Source organism: Gadus morhua, chromosome 15, assembly GCF_902167405.1.
Source record: "Gadus morhua chromosome 15, gadMor3.0, whole genome shotgun sequence".
NCBI classification, from domain to species: domain Eukaryota; kingdom Metazoa; phylum Chordata; class Actinopteri; order Gadiformes; family Gadidae; genus Gadus; species Gadus morhua.
The window spans coordinates 1,657,933-1,674,103 of NC_044062.1; the positions used below are offsets into that span (position 1 = coordinate 1,657,933).

At 49.7% G+C, this 16,171-nt stretch overlaps 1 protein-coding gene across 1 annotated transcript in view; it reads right to left on the bottom strand.

The window, feature by feature from the left end:
- The window catches only part of ide (insulin-degrading enzyme), a 29,193-nt gene that overhangs the window by 2,816 nt on the left and 10,206 nt on the right, over positions 1-16,171 (bottom strand). The window contains 20 exon segments of the mRNA XM_030379699.1: positions 377-438; positions 1,300-1,572; positions 3,111-3,278; positions 5,224-5,335; positions 6,263-6,354; positions 7,736-7,775; positions 7,777-7,858; positions 8,568-8,581; positions 8,583-8,621; positions 10,784-10,890; positions 10,893-10,927; positions 11,374-11,417; positions 11,419-11,460; positions 11,893-12,030; positions 12,305-12,404; positions 13,725-13,828; positions 14,450-14,530; positions 15,045-15,136; positions 15,437-15,529; positions 15,815-15,977. Coding sequence (XP_030235559.1) covers positions 377-438; positions 1,300-1,572; positions 3,111-3,278; positions 5,224-5,335; positions 6,263-6,354; positions 7,736-7,775; positions 7,777-7,858; positions 8,568-8,581; positions 8,583-8,621; positions 10,784-10,890; positions 10,893-10,927; positions 11,374-11,417; positions 11,419-11,460; positions 11,893-12,030; positions 12,305-12,404; positions 13,725-13,828; positions 14,450-14,530; positions 15,045-15,136; positions 15,437-15,529; positions 15,815-15,977 — 1,881 coding nt within the window.

The following is a 16,171-nucleotide window of genomic DNA, read 5'->3' on the forward strand; positions in this document are numbered from 1 at the left end:
CCCCCCCAGGTGAACCACCGCCCCCCCAGGTGAACCACCGCCCCCCCAGGTGAACCACCGCCCCCCCAGGTGAACCACCGGCCCCCCAGGTGAACCACCGCCCCCCCAGGTGAACCACCGCCCCCCCAGGTGAACCACCGCCCCCCAGGTGAACCACCGCCCCCCAGGTGAACCACCGCCCCCCCAGGTGAACCACCGCCCCCCCAGGTGAACCACCGCCCCCCCAGGTGAACCACCGCCCCCCCAGGTGAACCACCGCCCCCCAGGTGAGTGTGTGTGTGTGTGTGTGTGTTGAGCTGGGCTCCTTTATATGATGTCATGAGCGTGCGTGTGTGTGTGTAAACGTCCCGTCATGCCACACACACCACTGACTCACCCGGTAGAACTGCATTACATTCTCCTTCGTTAAGGTCTTCAGGTAGGACACTTCAATATTATCTGGAAAACAAAAACCAAGTCCAATTATTAAAGACAGATCCCTTGCCAGGCATCAGAACCACCGTTCTCTGGGTTGGACTCCAGTCCACTTTGTCTTATTTATAATTGTGTCAAAGCGTGTTTTAACGTGACATCTAAAATGTCCCCACGACGGTAACGTCCACCGGTCCTGACGGGAACACAGCGCTGCTTCAGAGCGGGATGCTTTTATCTAGATTAGTGACGCCTGTGTTTCTCCAACAACAAGGACAGCCTTTCCAATCCCCTGGTGCAGCGTGTGCTACCGGACACCTGTGCCAGCACACAGGCCCTTGGAAAGAAGTGTATGTGTTTGTACGCGTGTGTTTGCGTGCGCGTGTTTGCGTGCGTGTGCACGAGAGTGTAAAGGCGATACAAAGTGTGCCCAGACCGCGAGCCCTCCCCTCCTCTCGCGGCACTTCCCAACCAATGACTTGGCAGTGGGTTACCGTGCCAACGCTGAGGCGCTAGATAAGTGGGTGACCGACCCCCCCCCCTCCCCCTCACAGCCCATAATAGCACGCCGAAGAGACTGCTGGGAGGGCGGGAGGGAGAGGAAGTGTTTTTCTTGATTCCATGTTTATCACTGTCGCTCTGGAAGGCTGCCCATGCTCATCTCCAGCTCCGGGATAGATTTAAATAAGAGAATAAATCACCAAACCGGATATTATGTACACGTTATGTGTGCATATAGTATACACGTGCTGTACGTGTAAAAATAAAAATCTTTAATTTTTTGGTTTTCAAAAGATTGGTCAAAAATCAAAAATCTTTTCAAAAATATCAAAACCAAACCAAAACCCGTGTGAAGTGTGGGCGGAGCCCCGGGGGGCGGGGCCTCACCGCGGTCGAAGTTGTACTGCTGGGAGATGATCTCGCCCCAGTACTTGGCGCACTCGGCCGCCAGCTTCTTGGGCTTGTCGAGGCGGCGGATGGCGAGCGCCTGGATGTGCTTCTGGAACGCCTCGTCGCTCATCTCGCCCACCGCCGTCTCCATGGTGACCAGGAAGGCCTCCACGCGGCTCTCCAGGTAGTGGGGCGCCTTCTCCGACTGGATGATGAAGCGCAGGCCCTGCACGCCGTTGGCCCGCCGCGGCCCGCTGAACACGATGTAGCCTGGGGGGGGGGGGACAGATGTATTGATTAGGGGGGGGGGGGGGACAGATGTATTGATTAGGGCGGGGGGGAGACAGATGTATTGATTAGGGCGGGGGGGAGACAGATGTATTGATTAGGGCTGGGGAAAGATGGAATCGACTTCATTTACATTTGGCAATATCGATTCGCAGGGCGTGAGATCGATTTTATTCTTTTTTTTTACCATTATTATTATTTTTGCAATTTGATAAACAATGCCTTTATGCAATTTGCAGTGATGGAATGTTGTAGTTCAAGTACGCTTTCACTTGCAATTCCTTTCTAATTTACAAATTGCACTTTTGAGACTTGAGACAGTTTTGTTTACAGCTCAAGTTAAACTGTCCAATTTACAAGTTTGCACTTAAAACCTGTTTAAGATGAAGAGAAAAAATAAAGTACATTTGTATTTTGTAACACAGTTGAGCCCTTTTCATTATTTAAGAGCAGATTGAATCGAATCGTGATGAATCGATCCAGAACCTTATGAAAGGTACAGATAGACAGGATGCTCCTCTTCAACCCAATCAGGGCTTCCTAAAACTGCATCTCAGAACACATTTTGCAGTGAGGCATGCATTCAGTTAGTCGTAGTTTACTTTGGATATTGCTCATCTTATCAATTATCTTCTCAATGTTTTACGGATCAAATCAAATATGTCTGCCGGGTGCCTCATGGCTCCCTAGACTATTTTTTTTGCTGTCATTTTCAATTCTCTCTACTTTAACATTTTTTTAATAATTCTTTGGCTGTAGCTCACTACAGTAGCCAGGGATCGATGATATGGATTTTTTTAGGGCCGATAGATTATTTTGGATATCTGGAGTCGATACTGACTTTGCTCCTTCAGTTTACATCATAAAAATGACACAATGCTGATAACAAATGTTAACAAGTCTCAACTTAAAAAAATGAAAATTTATTGATCCGTCCGTCTGTACATCCTGGTCGCCGATCCATCGGTCGGCGCCCAGCGGCGGCGTCGGCCTAGGGCTGGGCGATAAACCGATTAATTCGAGTGTGTAGCTCACGTCGACTTGTTTGAATGAAAATCGGTTTTCTCTTCAACATCCGCCAACGCTTCCCTCTCAGCTCCCGTAGTTCGGAATGGGCTCAGCCCTCCCCCCGCACAGAGCGCGCATTTACCAAAGTGATACACAAACATGGCAGCGAGTGTGACAAGTTGTATACAACAATTTATTGATATATGTATAATCTATTTTGAGGTAAACATAATTCATTTGAAATATATATATGTATATTTATGACCAGTGTTGAAAGTTCGAATGTTATGTTGGCACTTTATCAGAAGTCCTCTTATATATATTTTATTTTATATTTTATATAGTTTACATTTTATGTTATGCTACAGGGTACACTGTTTACAATGGCAGGGCCTGCCATAATGCTTTTTTATGTAAATCGATTTAAATCGGAAATCTGATTTTTTTATGAAAAAAATCAGGGATTTTTATTTTAGGCCATATCGCCCAGCCCTACGTCGGCCCCCACTCACCCAGCTGCTCCTTGGTGCGCAGCGTGTTGAAGCAGGGCTCCGAGATGATCTGGCAGAAGAGCTCCAGCAGCATGTTCTCCCGGGTCGTCTGCATGTCCGTCTGGTAGTAGATCTCAATGCCGCAGTTGTTGTGCACCTCGTTCTTCTGCTGGTACACGTACCACCCCCCTGAGCAGACGGCAAGCGCACACACACACAATTAGACACACACGTTGACAATAGACACACACACACGTTGACAATAGACACACACACGCTAGACACACACACACACACGCTAGACACACACACACACACGCTAGACACACACACACACGCTAGACACACACACACACACGTTAGACACTACGACGGGGAGCGTTAACTGGCATCCGGCACACGTGTTTATCCTGGCTTACGATGACTTTGTCCACGGGTCGTTAGAGGGGACACATTATACCACCAGGTGGGACTTGATTAGCCATTACAAGCCGTTTGGAAAATGTACTACCAGCCTACCCAGTGGACTGTAGCAAACGTTGCTCATCTATCCGTCACACATCACAGGTGGACACGCCCGCTTGTGATGTCAGAAGGTGCACACATGACACCTGGAGGTATAATGTCCCCTTTAAGGAGAAGGTAGGAGTTGGGCTTCTTGCAGGAGTGAACAGTAGGACTAGTTATTGTACAACTCTTAGAGCAAGACTCCCACTGAGAATACGAGTCCTGATTGTACAAACTCGCTGTTGAAGTACAGCCAAAGTCAAATGCTTACCATCAGCAGTGCTTTGAATCAAAGTGACAGGAGTGCTTGTAACCGTATTGAATTATTCACTTTGGATTGGTATAATTGGATTAGTAATAACTATGGGCAGCACTAATCAGTAGAACTGTTGGAAATTAGCAAGCCATTCAAGCCTTCCGTTTTGGAAGTTGATTTTTGGCTCATGGGCATTGTGCGACCAATCACAGGCACAGAGCGCGATTCACCGAAAGGAAAAAGGCAGATGTTCCTTCCAAGTGACAGAATATGAATTCTGAAAATAATTAAGTATTCTGGGGCTCCCTTCAGACATAACTCTTCTGTGCATAATCTGCTCTTATGTCCCCATGGCTAGAATACACAATGAAATAATTAATGTTCCGTTTAAAAAGAAAAAGAAAAAAAAAAAGAAGGCTGTGACAGCCCGACGGACGGGCTGCACTAAGTGTAAATATGTAATTAAGACGGAGCCCTTTTGCTGTGGGAGATATCGGGAATACGATCCCAGTTCAGAACGGGGACATCAGGGGCCCTTCCGGAAGGACAGAGGTGTCTGAACTACTTTTACTACTCTCCGTTTCTCTCTGCTGACTGCTGCCAAATGGGACTTTATTTTATCTGCACTCACAGGAATACATTTTTTCACTAAGTAGAAGAAAAAAAAGAACCCGTCTCATGACTTGCATTGACTGCATTTTCCCCCCTTCAGCTTTTGGGAATCTCATCACATAAAGTCATCCTTGCGGAAAACCCCTCACTGGCGATCCGACATAACGGATAGCCCCGTTGGGCCGGGTGTGAATATAGTATAGGTGCTTGGGGTGTGCGGTGCACATCTCCAGTTATCTTAGTGCCGGTGGGCAGTGGACGTGACTGTCTAGGGGGGGGGGGGGGGGGGGGGGTAACGGCTGTCCCCTGACTCAGCTCCAAGGGCAGCGCGGCAAACAACTGATAAAACAAAGTGACAGTCGGACGACCGGACAAAATGGAGAAGCTTGTCCTTCAAAAAAGAAAAAATAAAGAAAAGGGGCTATCATCTTAAACCCCCCCCCCCCCCCCCCCCCCCCCCCCCCGGCTAATGGAGCAGAACCAGTGGTTGTATCACCATGACGTTAAGAGGTACACTTATAGTGAGCCCCACTTTTCAAAGTCTAAATTCGTCCACTGATCAAAACAGGAGGTTTGAAACGTCCCAGGGAGGGAACCTCCTTCGATTCCACTCTTTCCACTTCAACGTAACACGCTTCAGCAAGACGCCACGATGGTATTCTGAAGTGATAAGCCTATCGTGATATTTGTCAAAGTCGTGTTAATCCCTTTCTAACGGGTTGCCGTGGAGACGAACGCAAGGGCGGGCGTTTGACCTACCGTCCGGCACCTGCACCTCCCGGTAGCGAATCAGCTGGCTGGGAAGGAGGGGCTTGGTGTGAGCCTGCTCGATGAGGGAGTCCTCCAGCAGCTGCATCATGCCCAGCGCAGACTGGGGAGACCAGGGCCAAGAGAGGGCAGTCAATACACGAGGCGTCATATCAGGGTGCACCACTGGGCTGATACAGTACGTTGTTCGCCAGCGATGCTGTTCAGCGTTTAAAGCTTGGGATGGTATTTACATTTATATTAGTCCATCACCTTCTCAAGCCAGATTTGCAAGTTCAGCGTACATAAACCATTTTAGTTTTGTTTGACTCAACCTTTTATTCATTAGGTTTATGAATGCTGAACATGCAAATATGGCTTGAGAAGTTGATTCATGGAAGACAACCCCTTTTTAAGTCATATTTGCATGTGAAGCGTACGTAAACTTACTGAACGAACGGTTGAGTAAAAAGAAGAATGGGTCGAGGTGGGGACCTGCAGCTCCCGTTATAATCTAAAAGCGTCCCGACCCCCGCATCGCCCTCGCCCCGGCTGGAGGAGGACGGGCTACAGGAGCGGCCCGGCTGCCCAGAGCTGCACCTCACCGTCTCCCCCGACACGGGTCCTCTGGGGCAGCGCCCGCTCCAGCGCCACGGTCGCCATGGCGACCGGGCAGAGCAATCGCTAAGAACCGAGGCGGATTCAATCAGGTCACCCCTGGCAGACCGTGACGCGCGTCACCTTTAAGCGCTTCTGGGGAGGCGACAAGCGCGCGACAGCGCCGCGACAGCGCGGAACTTCTGGAGGAATCTTATGGGAGCGTTCACAGCCGCGGCCGCTGGTGGAGGCGGCGCCGACAGAGCAGATTAAAGGGGTCTGCCGTCGTCTGATTCGTCCCTGGAGGAGGCCGTTTATGCGGCGGCTCGACGTGTCGAGCCTGCTCTCGTCTGACGTGCCGTCAGACGAGAGCAGCTAAAAACAAGCCCCCCCCCCCGCAGTAGTGACAGAGGAAATAAAACGACTGACTTAGTTAAAGAGCTTAAAGACCTACCTCCTTGGTGATGTTGCCATGGAGAAGGGCTTCGATATGTAACCGTGACAACAGTTGCGGTATGAAGGCTTTGAGGCGTGGGAGAGTGACATCTGGAATACACATCGCAGACAAGAGCAATCAATCACAGAGACTCGCAATTAGCACAAGGATTGCCTCACAGTACATTTTATATTAAAGACCCCCCAAAAAGACACAAAGGACGTTGGTAAGGAACAGTTATTTTTCCCACATTTCTAATCACGAAAATAGAGGTTGGGTGGCAATATTTGAGAACACACACACACACACACACGCACACACCTTATTGAAATTCATGAAAGTCTGACCTAGATTGCAGGAGTGTTGCAAACTGTACCAGGAGCTAGGGTTGAGTTAAGGATAAGAGAACGAGTGTGTGAGTGAACACACATACTCCAAACTATAGGGGGGGGGGGCACTAAGAGCCTGGATCCCCCCGCTCGGTAATGGAGGGGTGTGTTTGGTCAAATGAGGACAACAGAGAAGATGATACCAGGATATAAATACCGCCATTGTAGCTTTAGTTCCTGATGTTCTTTCAGCCAGGAAATAGTTTAATTTACCGGATTTATTGGACGCCCCACTAGTTACCATAGCGACTAAGAGCCTACTCTATTCCATTACTGGCGTTTGTCATTTTGTATACAGCAGATTTAGTTTCCGAATAACAAATACAAGGGTTTTGGGTAACCGAAAAAAACAAACCCATTCGGTACGTCTAATCTCCCATCCATAATAATGTATATTCCTTTGTTCAGAGCTGGCCATTATCCATGCATCACAAGAAACACGACTATCTGCAGAGACACAACAATGCAACAGCATACCCAGCGTCTTCTTCCCCACCGAGCTGCATCGTGACGCAAAGATACCTGGGCACCGCGACCCGTCACACCCAGGCCGGGTTCTTCACGGCCTCATGTCTCCGTGCTGACGCATGTTCCACATCGGCATGCCAACCACCCTGCGACAGGCATGTGGCGGAATGCCACTCCGGCACATGACACAGCCTGCACGCTGCGGTGTGACAATGTGGTCATGCGCTACATTTCTGACGCATCACGGGAGGGTTGCTAGGAAATGACTCGAGTGTTGTCGTTATACCCAGCGGATTGGGAGGTGGATCGAACTTTTGACCTGATCAGATCATGGGTGTTTCCTGATAACTTAAAACGGTCCCGTGACATGCCACCAGGTGGGAGTTAACCGTTACAACCCGTTTTGAAAAATCGGTCCCCTTATGACATCACAAGTGGGCGTGGACACGCCCCTTGTGATGTCATAAGGTGCTGATTTTCAAAACGGCTCGTGGCATGTCGTGGGATCCTAACCCATTAGGACCGGACAAACCGAGAATGAACGTGGACCGCTGTGTGTGAACACGGCCTGGAGAACAGAGCGAGGCTGGTATGATTGAGGGGGGGGGGGGGGGGATGAATAGGGGGGTCCTACCCTCCAGAGACTCCCGCAGCTCGTCTTTGGTCCAGGCCACCTTCGGTCATGAGCAGGCGGAGGTAGTACATGGCGTGCTGGTGTGGTTGCTCCGCCCGGAAGTTGTTCAGGGGACCGCATATACTGGGGGGGGGGGGGGGGGGACAAACAGAGGGACGTCACATCATGGACAACACAGAGCTGTCAGACGGCTCCACTTCAGAAGGGCTCCAGGGCTTACAGCGATGGAACACACCCTGCCTCTGTACATCAGGCAGGCGAGCTCAGTGGAGATCGTTAAAAAAGATCTAAAACAAAACCTAAATATGAGAGGAGCGCTTAGCAATGGAGGAAGGGGTTGGGGCATTTTCCTTTTTTAGATTTTTCCTTTAGTATGTTTTAAAATGTTCCCGATTGTGTTTGAATATTTTAAATGTGGACTTCACTTTGCGCTGCATGTCCGTGTATGAATAGGTGCTACACAAAATAACGTTGGTAGTATTATTATAAAAGTAGTGGCTGGTCCTGCTCAGTAAGTGCAGCAGAGTAGTAGATAAACGTAGACCCTAGGCACGCTTGTCCGTGCCTCGTGTAGTATATATTGGATGTTCCTGTGTCAGGTGTGCCGGACGTGGATGTTTGGGTTAAACATGCAAATCTAATTGTCGAGTGTTTTTGACGCATGCGTTCACGTCATGTGAGCGACCCGCCACGCCCTCGAGTGATGCGTTTGTCCTCGCTTCTCTCTACCCTCTGACGGATCGGGGGGGGGGGGGAGGTTACTCGCTTCATTTGATGATGTCGAAGTCGACTTCTGCGTCGAGGCTCGAAGGTGGTCATCTTCTCCACGAGCCTTGCTGCAAGCAGGCATACTGTGCTGCTTGTCGTTGTAGCCCTTCACAGAGAGCTGGCCAGGGAAAACACACCATGTGAGTGACAGCAAACATTAATGGGACGCTTCAGTCTTTTTAAATACAGAAATATATGAAAACATGAGTAGGGACCTCAGGCAGAGTAATAAGGGCCTATCAGAGCACTAAAACTGTAGCGTAGTCAGGTCTGCTCGGTTGGTTCAAACCAGACCGTCCCTTCCTTAACGTCACTCAGACTCAGGACGCTCGGTAACCCCAACCCAGCCTACTGAACGTCCATCCCAGTGCGCATGGCCGCCATAAACCCATCTCCCGACATCATCGCCCTTGACAAGCGGCCCTGGCCGGCAAGCGGAACGCGTCTGCTGACTCAGGTCAATCGCGAGCCGCCATTTTTGAATCTTCTCTCCGCCAGAGGAGACTCATCACTCACACGGCTATAAAAACACTGGTGTAAAAACGGCTCCATTAAGATGATTTGTAGCAAACACTGGCAACAGAGAACACACGTGGCACCCGTGCAGCCTGTCAACGGAATATATAGATGTATCAGAGCGAATGGAAGATGGATGGGACAAGGATGGGGACCAATCTCCACAGAGTTAGTCGTGAAGGACCTGAGACGGGCACGGTTCGACGATCAGAGAGAATTGGTGCATTCCGTTATGTTGCTCACGTCGCAGGATTTGGAAATGATTGATGATAATTGAGAGCTAATCCGACCCAATGGAAACGACCATTCCCACTCAATTCTTGTGTATAAAAGTTCCACTCCATAAAGTTTTCAGTCCGTCATTCCCCCCCCGCCCCCCTCCCTCTAATCCTGACTCAGCAGAGATGGGAGTGTCTGCTGCTGCTGCCCTAGATGCCTGGAGGTGCTGCGGGCTGCTGCTCTCCCACCGTCTTGACATTGAGATACTGGCAGTGCACTCGGAACATAATGCATCTGGGTGAGGAGGAAGAAGAAGCATCCAGGATTGAAGGAGGCTGCCTCCGGCTGTCGTGTTCTCCGCTCCTCCCCAACTCTAGACGTCCGTTAGCACGGACGGGTTGAAGGATTTAGCCTCCGTTAGCATCCGCCACGCATTACATCCTTAAGGAGCAGAGCCCAAGTACGCCGTCAGGCCGACAGTGATGCCGCGGCGCGAGGCTAATGTAGCGTACTGTGGGCCAATCCGACCTGAGTGATGTAGCATCACGGCAATGTAGCATACTCCGACCTGGAGCTGATGTAGCATCACGGCTAATGTAGCATACTCCGACCTGAGTGATGTAGCGTCGATGATAACCAGAGGAGGGTAAGGCAGTAGACCTAGATGCATGCGAACGCACAGAAGTAGAATGAAGCGGCACGTCAACTGAGAGACACTCTAGGATGGGGGGGGACGGACTTCTTCTCAACTAGGCAAGCGGAACAACGCACATCACTCACCCACAAAGCGGGGGAAATGGGCCGGTCAGTAGCAAAATAAAGGGCCCACAAACCAGTGCCGCACACACCTCCACCAGGCCTCTAGAGCCCGGCTGACTGCCCCCCCCCACGGGCCCCCAGGCAGGTAGGACCAGGGGGGGGGCCAGGAGGTTGAGGTAGTGTGTGTGGGGGGGGGGGGGTGCTTACAAACAGGGCATTCATCCCCGAGGTCACAGTGTAGGCCACACCGGCAGGCGGGCTGCAAACCGTATACTCTTTTAAATCATCCCTCAACAACCTGAGAAACAGGTGGGTCATGCTGCAGTGCTGGGGGTCTGTGTACAGGTATCGACTGATGGGGGGGAGAGACGGAGAGGTGGGAGAGGATTACAACACAGCAAGCCGACGTGGGGGAGGTAGGAGGGCTGAGTGAGGAGACGGGGAGAGAGAGTATGTATATGCAGCCCTGCTGACCCGGCGAGACGGAAACACAAGACAAAACAAAACCAAAAGGGGCACGAGAAACGCCTCGAGATACCATCCGCGTTTTGAACCTCTTGTCGCCCAATTCCATCTGATTTATACCGCTCGGTTCTAGCGCTCGCGAACAGACGTGGAGGAGGGAGAAACCGAGCACCGAGGGACCAGTAGAGACCGACTGGGCTCCCATTAAGACCAAACTAAGTACAATACCCTTGTTGTTGGAACCCTTTTGAGCCCAACGTGGTTGAGAAGCCAGGGGGAGTCCAGGATGAGGATGATGGAGGCATGGGGTTGAATACTTACATACATCCCATAGATGGTGTTTTGGAGGTCATAGTTCAAGCCGGCCAGCTCGGCTGCATATGCATACTCGTTGAGGGAGTCTTTGAGGAGCTCCAGGTATAAATAGGCATGTTACAATGCAAGGGGTCCACGTAGGCAAAGGGGCTGTAGGGAGAACGGCAGCAGGTGAGTCTCCCGTGCACACAGACCACCAGACAGCGTTACAAATTAATATGTCCGACCAAAAGTGGTTTGCTGAGATTCCTTGGTTTAGCATGAGCCCAAGGATTTCAGAAATACAGTTTTAATCCGGAACACCACATGTTGATATTGGCAGAGGTCAAAGCCAAAGAGACATTTTACTTACAAGAACGTACTTTTTAAGTTCAGTCGCTAAGTGTAAACTGTGTTCAACTACCTTCTTGCTTTAGGATAAACCTGTGCATAGCTACGTATAGTCGTAACTGCCCTTATAGTGGTTGTCCGGATCCTTATCTGGATGTGATCAGATAAACGATCAATATATTTGTTAACCCGTTATCATAAAGATCAGGTTCTATCCCATGCAGTCAGAATGAAGCTCACAGGGGCCAGTCCACCGCGCTGTCGACTTACCTGAGAACTCAAAGTTCAGGCAGGCTTTGGGCAGGAAGAACCTTATCATCCTGTTTGAACCACACCTTGCTCATGGCAGTGTCCTAAGAAAACACAACAAACACGTTAATATGCAAGAATTACGCATGGTCAAAATAAGTATAATAAGACTTCACATGAAAGGACACGGCAGCATTCTGCTATGAGACGTAGAATTCAAGGGTTGGTTTTCCTTTGATATCGAACCCATCAGAATACACCCTTTCCAGGAGCTTCAGACTCAACAGGGGGCCCAGTTAAAACCCACTTGTGTGCCATAATAGGAGAGCAGCAAACCATTCTGAATCTAAAGCGACGAGAGCAACAAACGCTCATACCGGCATTACCATATCAAAAGGGCCCGAAGAACAGATGCTCCCTGGGAATTGCGGTTTATTTATAGGTCTTGTTGTTAACCAGGAGTGACTCCACTTTGATACTGTAGTAGAAGGTGCGGCGTATTGGGGGGGGGGGGGGCACGGCTTGCCTTGATTAACAGTGGGGACGGGCGGGGGGTCCTTTTCAAGGGCGGGTGGGTAGGGGGTGGGGGGGGTATCGCGAAGCTGGGTGGGGATGAACTCGTTCTTCATGGGCAGCTTGAACTTTCCATTGACGTCCGCACTCGCCCATTTCTGTTGAGAGAGAAGCGAGAGTGAAGGCATTAGGAGTAAAAACATAGATACACCAATTGTGTGGGAAACGACATGACTGAACTTTGACTGCATTTAAAACACCGCCAACAGATGTATCATAAACCCGTATCCAAACCCTCAACTCCTATCTTATCCCAGCCTTCAGAGAGCATAATGGATGGAAGCCGGTCACACAGGAGGTGCATGGTGTGACGTGTGATCAAACACCCTCCGTACGTGTGGACAGGTGGACTCCAGCCAGGACCCACTCACACTGCAGCACCTCTTCGGCGATGGCCTCCTGCTTGTACTCTGTGCCGTACCATTCCTCCTTCTTGTCCGTCTGGCCCTCAAACGACTTGGAGACCACCGCCACCCTGGAAGGGAGGGAGGGCCACGTCACGTTAAGGACAAACACCAAGACGCTCTTCAATAACGGCTCGGGTTTCCATCGTTGGATCGCTTTCCCCGTCATACCGGCCCCCAAGAGTCCTCCTATAAATATTCTGGAGGGCCAGATCTAGAGATTGCTAATGCATGCTCGTCCTTTAATGCATGAGCTATGTTTAGAGGTCCGATTGCCCTTGGAAATGTGGGGAATCCTTGATCGATGGTCGCAGACTGGACCGCAGGGGTCTATATCAATCACAGAAAGAGGGGGAGGGGCTGACATTAATCGCTTGATAATCAGAAAACGACATTCTGAATGAAAACCAGTATAAAATGAAACCAATACAAAGGTTTAAACTACCTACAGGGAATTTCTACATGTCAGCACAAGAATAAAATAACTACATAAAATGCTTTGTCTGCAAAAACAGGGCAATGGACTGATTTATGTATTACAATATCCTACGGATAGGACTGCACATTTATTGGCGAGTACACAAGCAGAAAATCGGAAAGGCCATCCATTTTAGGAACACACACACACCACGCACACGCACACACACACACGCACGCACGCACGCGGAAATTGAAAAGCTCTTTCACAGAGACATCCACAGTGATACAGCATTTTGTCGGACAAGGCACATGAGAAGCAGAACAGGACGTCTTATCTTCTAAAGGGAAGAGGGTGTGGAGTTACGCTGGAGGTAGCACCACGAAAGGTCAGAGACACTCAAGAAAATAAGACGGAACACAAATAAAACACTTGGGGAAAGAAAAAACATTTCCCCTGCACATTTTGTAGGAAGCGCCAAACTGTCCCTGAAGGGCAACTATCATGTTGCTAAAGAAACATTTCAATGTTAACTGTGTGGTTAACAGTTCAAGTGTCAACAACCTTAAGGGGCTCGCTGATTATGGTTCCGCGTTCACACAACGCCACGACCACGCAGACGCTTCGACGCAGTCCAGAACCTTTGTGGTCTGCGTCGGGTTTTAGTTAGCGGACCAATCACAGGCCTTGCTGCTGCGTCGCCTCAATTGGAGGTTCAGATTTTTGGGAGGCGCGCGTCAGGCCCTTGCGTTTTGACGCTAGGATGGTCCGCAAGGACGTAAGGGGTCCATAAAACCCCCTTGTGTTGACGTGGGACCTTAATCAGCCCGTCGGACCACATCTACCCTTACCAACCCGTTGGCCGAGCACATCCCAGTGCTTGGACATTGTGGTACTCCATAGCCAGGATTTGGTCCAACCCCTGAATGACAGAGGCCTCCCGTGTCGTCCAGGAGGCCTGCGTGAACCTCACCTGACGTGCTACGGTCTCAGCTTATCCAGCACCATCTCGATCAGGTCTGGCCGGAAGTCATCCAGCAGGTACTCTGCCGCCAACGTGTCCTCCAGCGGGTAGTAACTGCAAGGAAACAGACAACTCATTCAGACCACGGCATCCTGGTGTGACTGTTCAACAATAAGTAACGGGTAGATGGGAAATAAATAATAACTCACTTTTGTGTTAAAGTTAGGTAGAATATACCTTTAACGCTGCAGTGTTTAATTGGAATATGTGCCCAACTGTGAAGCACTTTTAAGAATACAAGCGCTTTATAAACAAAGTTGTTATGCCATTAATCTGCTCTGCTTCTGCGCTGATCGAATGCTATGAATTTAAGGCTAGCTAAGAGGGGGAAATGAGGCATTCAGAATAATTGCCTACACAGTGTGTAGGTCCCAGACAACATTTGTCCTATCTTTGCAACGCAATTAAAACTGTATTTTTTTTAGGGGTGAAGTCGGGGACAACGCTATTGTCCTCCCAGCAGTGGTGTTACATAATCAAACCCTGAGCGCCCGGCTATAGACCGCACCGGTGGGACTCTGGGGATCGGTTCTAATTCTGGCTCGCCCCGCTGCGCATGCAGGGCGCTGTCTGGGAGCACTCAGACTAGACTAGACCTGGGTGACATCAGCCCGCTGAGGGCAGCGCGCTCGGGCTGCGTGGCCATGGCAACGGGCAGTAACCAAGGAACCTACGTGCAGAAGGCCGGCTACTTTGGACGTGTATCCACGGGGACGCTCCTTGTCCTTGAACCGGAAGGCCACGTTATTCAAGTCCTGAGAGAAAGAGAGACAGAGACAGAGAGGGAGACAGAGAGGGAGAGAGACAGAGAGACAGACAGAGTCAGGGGAGAGACGGAGAGAGAACCAGAGGAGAAAAATCAGCACCCACTGACTCACTACTTCAATACCAAAAACAGCTTTTTCTTTTGCCAACTGGTGAGGAAGAAACGCTTCAAGGTCTTAAATTGGACCACACGAGCATTCATGAAAACAGATTCCATGTGACTATGCTTCTTTCTGCATCGGGCGATCAAGGCAGAGAAAGAAGTGATTTGCTCCCTTGTCCCCGGATAAGACCTTCAGGGTTGAAGCCAATTCAAGGTTGCATCGTCAAATTAAGATATTATCCTGCTAGCATAAAGATAAGTATGTGACTGACCCTCAACAAGTACATCACAAACCGGTTTCCCTGACAATACGAAATACTGTGACGCATGCAACATGCAACCCCCGTTAGGCTGCTCTGTGGGGCTCACGCGCTGATGACACCCCCACCCCCACCCCCAACCTTGCACTCCTGGAACACCCACTCCTGAGGCCCCTCCGTGCGCAGCTTGGTGATGTACTGGAACATGTGGAAGATGATGTCGTCCACGTGCACTGGAACCAACACACACACACACACACACTAAAGGTTAAGATGCACACTAATGACACGGCTGTTTGTCACCGGTACTAGCTCAAGCCACAAACTAATCATTTAGCGTACGCCTGTTAACGAAAGTCAAATGTATCTCAGGATAACTCCTGGTCGACCCAAGGCTCTGGACCTCTCCACTGGGACCCCCCTCCCAAACCACTGACTAGACCCCCCTGGCTCTCAGTAGCGGTCCTCTGGATGGGTGAAGTGATGATGGGTGAAGGGAGGGATGGATGGATGAGGACATGTGAGCTACTTACGAAGGCCTTCCTCGGTCAGGTCCACGTTGATGATGAAGAACATGAAGCCTCTGGCTCCCTCCTTCTGCCCGCCCACCAGCGTGTTCACCCAGCCTGACACACACAGGGTTCAACTTTTAAAGGCTTCCAAACAGTACACACGTAACTTGATTATTAACATTGTGTGAACTGAAATACATCTTTTGTGTCAAGTACACCAACAATAATATCATTAACACAATTAAAATAAACATTTTAAATGTACTTTTGTTTCATGGCAAATGAAAGCCTAGACCAACAGTGAGAGTAGCGCCCTCATTCCTAAACACACCCTACTTTACACATATTGTTCATAACCTTTTTGTTTTTACTTTCACTATCGTCAACTCTGCAGCCTACCTTTAGACTTGAGCTCCGATAACAGACTTCCTGGTCCCTCGTGGCCAATCAGGTGGCCCAGATAGTGCCCTGGGTTGGACTTGTAGTACTGCTGCAGGTCGGGGATGGGGAACGTCACGTACAGGTTCCTGATGTCCTTGATGGGGACGACTTTGTAGAATTGCTATTTTGGAAAGCAAAGAAAAAAAAAAGGTAAATGATGTAATTACCAAAATAAAAATGATTCCCTTTTTAAAAAGGCGTCACAGCTGCAGCTGAAACATATTGCAAAATAGTCACGATTCTATTCCTACTCCACCCAAATATAAATGAGGGATTCATAACGTTTTAACAACCACTAGCTTTCTGGATGGTAAG